Raw genomic sequence first — 7,217 nt, 5'->3', positions numbered from 1 at the left:
AAAATTAATGCAAATTGTTCAGCAATTTGCATTCTAAATCGGCACTAAATACTCTCCACTGTGTTATGATATTTGCAGGTAGAATATACTGTGAAAACTTACTAGCTTGGTAAAAAATACACACATACAGAAATGTAACTGAAGAAATTTCTAGTAATTCTTGCTGCTCAGATATCTCTAATTCCTGCTACATCTGAGTTTTCGTTATTCCTCACAATAACAATAAAACTATTACTCTTTTAAAAATCGTAGCATTTCAGGAAAACTTTGTAGAGCTTTTTTGAGAGCAGTTTTTCTGTGGTTTCCCAGTGACCGAAATGAACAGTTGAATGGATAGCTTTCAAATGCTCCAGGTGGGGAATGAAATGTATGTCTAAAGATTCTACAACACCTCTAAAACTTAAAATCAGTTGCTTCCTTTGGAAAAATTTCACCAATACATTAAATATATTTTATACAGAATTAGTAGGTATTTGTCTGAGCAAGTATCTTAATTTCTGAATAAAATTATTTTTACCATTGAGAATGGGTGACATATTACTATCTCAAACAAATACAAAGGACTGTTTGCCCAGATAGAAACATACAGCACCCAAAAATTAAAATAATCTCCAATAGAAAGTCACAACATGAAAATTGAATGCAGCGTGATCCAAAATGGTTATTTCATAAACTTGTTAGCCTGTGACAGAAAATCATGTGCTTCTGGTTTACTCAGAAGAACTGAATTGCAATTTGTGATAGTGGCCAGAAGAGGGCAGGGTCCTGCTTCTTAAAATCGGGTAGTTCCTTGTGCATTTACAAGGTTAACTTTAAAGAGAACTGTTTGCAAAAAAAAAAAAAAAAAAAAAAAAAAAAACAAACTTTCCTTTTTACAAATAGTAGCTAGAGAGCGAAAAGTCAGACATTCCAAAAATAATATATTCAAATGTATTAGATTTATTTACTACTGATCATTTATCTGCAAATAAAATATTTTTAAATACCTGTGGCAGAAGAGAAGGGGGAAGGGAAAAGAAGCTAGAGACAGAAAGGGAAAGGGATTCCTTTTAGAGTAATAAAATCTTGCCAACCCTCTCCCTTGCTCATTTTCTACTGTATAAGTTGCTTTTTACAAATTTTCACAACTATAAACCAAACTTTACAATAAAATAAAAGCAGGTATGGCTTTACAATAATAGTGTTAATTTATGAAGAAAATTCAATAGTTTAAAATAGAAGTATTTCCTGAAACAGGTCTATTCAAGGCACATATAATGTACAATTTTTTTTTAACAAATGCTAAAGAAAAGTCTTCAAATTTAAAGTTTATTATACTGCTTAGAAAATAGCACTTAAACTGGGAAGCTACTCATATACTCAATGAAGTACATTAACAGATTTTGCGCGTGTGTGTGCGTGTGCGTGCGTGCAGGTTGGGTGGTTACAGAAACACTACAGAATGGTAGACTGGATGTATTACAGATGTTCCTGATTGGGCCTGAAATAAAGTCTACCACCAGTTACCAAGTGCTTGCTGGGAAGGTGGGACTGCTCCCTAACCATCCCTGGAAAGGCGTAATCCAAAGCTGGCTGAAAGGGCAATGCTGGCACCAGTCCAGGCGTTAGGTAGGGCGACACGAAACCAGACAGCGCTCTTCCTGGAGAAGAATATGCCAGGCGCAGCGGGCTGAAAGCTAGTCTAGGATTGAAACTGTAGAGACTTGAATCTCCTCCGTAAGCAGCAGACGTGGCTTCAAGAGGAGAGAGGGTTGATTTATTACTAAGAGTCCCAAAGCCAATGCCAGCAAGACTAAACTCCGAAGCTCTCTGAAAGGCTGCGTTTTCCAAGTCTGCATGTGCGAGGTCCCTGCAGTCTGGCTTGTGTTCTTTTCCGTTTAAGATATGCTCGATAGCTTGGACTACATCTCCCTTGCAGAACTGTAGAACGCCTTCTAGGCGGTTACGCCTGTAACTTGGAAAAATCCTGGTGAGAATTCCGAGAGGGTCTCGCGGTCTTGAGTTGACCGTGGAGAGTCTGGCTTTGGTAGCGAGATAGTCCCTGAGCCACTCGCTTTCATTCCCTGATTCCAGGTCAGAGGAAGAGAAGGACCTGGGACTATCCTCGCCTCCTGACTGCTCCGTGGGGGAAGGCGACAGGATGATGGTGGACTTGTCTGAGTGTTCTGCAATAGATGACATGAAGGCCTGTTTCTCGATGGTGCCATTACCCTGAGATGTTCCCAGAGAACAGTGATGGGGGTTGGAGACTGGGTCTTCATGTCTACCATGACACGACTCACAGTTTCTCTCTTTTGGTTCTGCAGAAAAGAAAGCAGACAAACAAGAACAATCAGATATATGAAAAAGTTGCCACAATATATAGCAATGGCCACTCAAAGACGATGATGGCTGAAATAATTCACTCATTCATAATATTATACATGTTGCAGTCTGTATAATATAATTAGCAATTTTGGTTCACCCAAAATCGTCTTCACGAAGGTCACAATTTAAAGATCACACAGTACTGACATATGCTGGAAAAGCGGAGAGTGCTCTTTCTCATGTGTTTCAGAACATAAGGTTATCCAGTAATTATCTGAATTCCCTTAAAATTAAGGATTGAAAGAGGAGAGTTTATTGCTACCCAAAAGTGTCAATGTAACACCATCTTGGGATTAGAGGTTTTCCAAAATGTCCAAGGTTTGCTTTTACCTAAGTGATGTTCTTGCTTCCCTCCTCCCCCCCCAAAAAAAAACTTACATAAAAGAACTAAGTAAAGTAGGTAGCTGAGAATAAGAACTCATTAAAAAGAAAAAAGGTTACCTTAAAAGTGAATATTCTATTTAAATTTTAATGCTAAGATTTCAGTAAATGATTTTAACACTTACAATTCAAGTTCTATTTAAGTAACCTAAAATCTGTGGTGGGTATTTCAGACCGGGTGCCTTCAAGGTGACATGGCTGTAAGCCATTTCAAACTAAAGCAGGGATGTCTCTGGGGGCAGAAATCTTGAATTGCATGAGACTGAGGTACTTCATTTTATGGGAGAGATAGCAATAATAACAGGAGTAGTAATGATGATGGTATTTTTCATAACTCTTGGTGAAAATGCATTTTCTTTTTCAATCTACACAAACTGTTAAGAAAAGATCTTTGAAACCAATTGCTCCTAATAGAAAATTACAACTTCATGATTGTAATCTGGGTGGACCCTGTAGAAACAATATAATAGACATTTACCACCTATTACAGCCCTGATTGCAATATTAAGAGCAAGTGTCTTTAAAAATAACATTTTATTAAAATATTAGATATTATTAATGTCAACATATTGAGTATATGAAGAAAACATAAATATTTTAATTCTATACTGCCAAGGTAATATCAAGAAACTAAAAACATGTGCACAAATACACACACACACACAACATACCAAATAACATTATCTGTCTTTTCATTTTTTTCTTGTCATCTACATATGCTATAGCTCTGAAAAGGTGAAACTATAAGAGCTTCAGGACATTTCTTTCTCTACAGAGTTTTATAATATAACATAATAAAGAAATGGTGATCTGAGATATTCTTTAATGTTTTCCCTTGTCTTTAAAAAATAGTCCTAAACATGCTCCATAAGAGTCTTTCATTTATTTTAAAATGTAAATCATGTCCAATTTCACACTGTGGGGTCAAAGCTCAGTCACTACTCCCAATATTTGATGAAAGAAAACATTGTGACTGTTGTAACAATGGCACTGGTGTTTTTAACTTTAAGTAATGTAAAAATTTGTCAGATGACATTTGCCACATGGAAATAAATTTTCGTTGCTCTTTAGTTCCGCTTGTTTATAAATGTGATTGACTATTGTTACCGAAAGGCACAAAATATCAAAATTACATCTCTGCCATTGTACCTAAAAATAATGTATTACTTTGGAGTTAAATTCCCAGGATGTGTGTGTGTGTGTGTGTGTGTGTGTGTGTGTGTGTAAATACTGGCTGCAATCTGTGTGTGGGGATTCATACTTGTGATCCCAGTATTCAGGAGGCTGAGGCAGGAAGATGGCAATGAGCTGGAGGGCAGCCTGAGCTATATAGTTTCAAGCCACTAGGGATATAGTGTGAAACACTGTCTCAAAACAAACACAAAGGGAAAAGGTGAGAAATGGTGATTGTATGTGACTACTTGAAAATAGGTTTCTTGTAAATACTTGGTATAATTCCTTTCAGCTCTGTCCTCTCGGCCTCTGGGGATTGTTTGTTGTAGTTCTGAACACTGACAGCCCTCCTGCTTCTGAACAGAAGCTCTTCTTACACAGGGGATACCTATTCACCTCTCAATAACTGTAGGTCTTTGTCTTTTGCATGAATAAGTTCAATACAATATCTTACTATACTTCATGCATATTGTGTAAGAGGAGGGTAGTCAATTCAGAAAGCCAAACAAGAAGCGTTTGAAATATGGGCTTGCTTTTTACAGGCAAGTCACTGTGGCAAAATAATCCACTAAAATCATTAGACCTGTAAAATGTACAGTTTAGCACCAAAAATTTACATAAATCCATTCCACCTGCCAAATCTCAGTAGCACTGTAGCTAAAGAAACTCCAGTGTTTGCTTCTCTTTGGAAGAGAGTTTTGTAATGTCTCTCATCACACTCTCCATGAGAAATGCCTAAAGTCTATTGAAATAAACTAGAGCATATGTCAAAAGCTAACGTAAGTGAACGCAAATTTTCAACACAGAGATGATCTTCTTTCAAAATTATGACCTGATTTGCTGAGATCCGCGATTTTCACAACCAAGGAAAGTTTCTAATTAAGAACTCACAGCGTGGTTATTACATTACTTCATGTGATTCAACCTGTTTGAGATGTTAACAAAGAGATTAGAAGGAAACTTTCATTTCTCATCGGCCCTTTGGAGGGCCGCGAAATTCAGGAAAACACAATGACATTTCCATTACAGGAACAGTTAATTTGGGGGTCGTTTTGGTTACAAACCCGAACAGGGGATACTGACCATAACTTTGCAGCCAGAAACTACTCGGAAATACTAAAACTTACTGTGGTAGTTTCCATCCCTCCGGCTGTAAGCGGACATCGTTGCCAGTGGTTTCACTCTCTGGGAGGCTTAAACTTATTTCCAATGGGAACTAAACTTCAGTCCCTAAAGCTTTCCACGCCTTTGGAAATTGTACTTAAAGAATTAAAACAGTGTGTGTGGGGGTGGGGGAAGGGCAGTGTCGCGGAGGAGAGGCATGTTAGCAATGGAGTTTCTTAAGTTCTAGCTGGTGACAAAACCTTGTCCCCAAGTCAAAGAACTTCACCTCAACCGCAATCAACGGTTTTACAACTGGAAAGAGAACAAGCACACTCGCTAAAGTTTTCTCTCAACACTCGCTTAAGTCGTGACCACACAAAGTCAAAGCCCCCGCTGTGCCTCAGTCCGTTCCCAGGACGGGCCCGCGGCTGGCAGCACCCACACGTCACTTTTTCATTGTCTTTATTTACCTGGAACAGCTCTTCTCTGGTGAAAGCCTGGTACCTGTCTCACCCGCAGCCGACCACGCGGCATGCCCACTTCCCTGAACTTCGGCGTTTCTTTCAAACAACCCTCTGCCCACCTCTAGGGAGCTGCTGCTCCTCTCTCCACGCCCTTCCAGAGCAGTCATTCCTTTCACGCGAAAAGCAAACCGAACAGGACTCACCCTGCTTTCCCTCCGCGCAGTCTTGCTGGAAAACCTCGAAAGCGGGGACCGCCCGGCTCCCAGGGTGCCTAGAGGCCCCCGCTCCCAGCATAGCCACGGCCCCAGAGCTGCGCAGGACCTGGGGACTCTCAGTCCTGCCGCTGCCTCCCGACGACGCCGGAGCCCCGGGCCCCGACGGCCCCGGGTACAGGAGGCGGTGCAGCCCGCGGGCCTCGCTCTCCTCCTGCGCCTGCTGCCTGCGCAGCGCCACCTGCGCGGCCATGACGCGCTGCCTCTCGGCGATCAGGGTGCACTTGGCACACGCGCAGTCCCGCCAGCGGCAGAAGCGCTTGTGGCCCTTGAGCGCCGACACCACACCGTGGTTGCGACAGCGGGCGCACTTCGGGGTCCGCGGGTAGCCGCAGCCCACCGCCCCCAGCGCCCTATCCAGCCCCGGGCCGGGAGCGCATCCTCCGCGAACCGCGCCGGCGGTGGATCGCAGAATCAGGCCAGGAGGCCGCAGAAAAGCCGCAGACACCGGGACCCCCGACGACACAGGCCGCGGGGCCGACGCAGAAGGAGCGGCCCTCAGCCCCGGGGCCAGGTGGGGTCGGCAGCCGCCGCTGTGGTCCCTACGACCGAAAGGAAACTGCTCCATTCTGAGAAGGTGCCTCGGAAGAGTTGAGGCCTGCGAAGGCGCTATCCAGGGCTACCCGGTGCAGATGCGGGCTAAGAACCCGCCTAGGTTCCGCTCTCCGGCTCTGCTCAGGGACCACAAGTTTACGCTCCTGGCCCAGAGCAAGAAACCGCCGAGTCCAGGACCTCAAGAACTGGACCGACCACGAAGCCAGCCAATGAGCCTCTGAGTGCAGAAGCGGGGGGCAGGGTCCTGAGCTCTGCCAGGCTGGAGGGCCACCCCGCCCACCAGGTTGGCTGGCCAAGGGAGGAGGCCAGAGGAGGGCCTGAGGCGGAGAATGGGGACTTTATGGGAGGCGGCCTCTGGGACGATTAGAAATTGTCCTGGTGAGACTGAAAGGTTCACAAGGAAAAAAAGAAACCTTTCACCCCCACGACCTAACATCTCCTCTTTCCCTTCCCTAGATGAAGTCTTCAAGAGACCAACCAATATGACAAAGAGACAGAGTGACAAAGAGACACAACACAACCTGGAAGACTGTGGCTGCTGCTCACAGAAAAGCTATTTTAAATAGCTCCTGAGACCGCTTCCACGGAGTGTATAAACAGGCTGATTCAAAGCCAAGGTGTTTTCTATTTACTTACATGTGCACAAGTGGATTGTATAGGGGAGTATGTTTAAAACGTTTGCTATCTAAGGTCACTATGAATCCCCTTGGAACTATTTATGGGTAGCAATTGTGTTAAGCTCTCTCAAAACTACTTCACATTTCTCTTGTGAAATACTGAGGAAGGCCATGAAGATCTGTCTTTATGCTTTCAAAAGGCGTTCTTGAACCATACACTTAAAGGCTTTAATTGTTAAGAGATCATATTGCCTCTAAACCAAAGGAGCTTTTGAAGCAAAAAA

General features: G+C 43.1%; 1 protein-coding gene across 1 annotated transcript; it reads right to left on the bottom strand.

Annotated features, from left to right (window-relative positions):
* Window positions 1-472: 472 nt before the first annotated feature.
* Dmrta1 (DMRT like family A1) lies at window positions 473-6,329 on the bottom strand. Its single transcript, XM_021647019.2, has 2 exons — window positions 5,693-6,329; window positions 473-2,300 (listed from the first exon to the last, which is right to left on the bottom strand). Exons 1-2 carry the CDS (start codon window positions 6,327-6,329, stop codon window positions 1,459-1,461), a joined length of 1,479 nt encoding a protein of 492 aa, XP_021502694.1. The 3' UTR covers window positions 473-1,458.
* Between the last annotated feature and the right edge of the window lie 888 nt (window positions 6,330-7,217).

The sequence above is a fragment of the Meriones unguiculatus genome, chromosome 12 (genome assembly GCF_030254825.1).
Source record: "Meriones unguiculatus strain TT.TT164.6M chromosome 12, Bangor_MerUng_6.1, whole genome shotgun sequence".
NCBI classification, from domain to species: Eukaryota; Metazoa; Chordata; class Mammalia; order Rodentia; family Muridae; genus Meriones; species Meriones unguiculatus.
This window is presented reverse-complemented; position numbering and strand designations above follow the sequence as displayed.

Excerpts from the sequence above, each read along its gene's own strand:
- Dmrta1 (XM_021647019.2), bottom strand. The coding sequence starts at position 6,329 with ATGGAGCAGTTTCCTTTCGGTCGTAGGGACCACAGCGGCGGCTGCCGA. Across the intron at positions 2,301-5,692 it reads CTGCGCGGAGGGAAAGCAGG|AACCAAAAGAGAGAAACTGT; the intron begins GTGAGTCCTGTT and ends TCTTTTCTGCAG.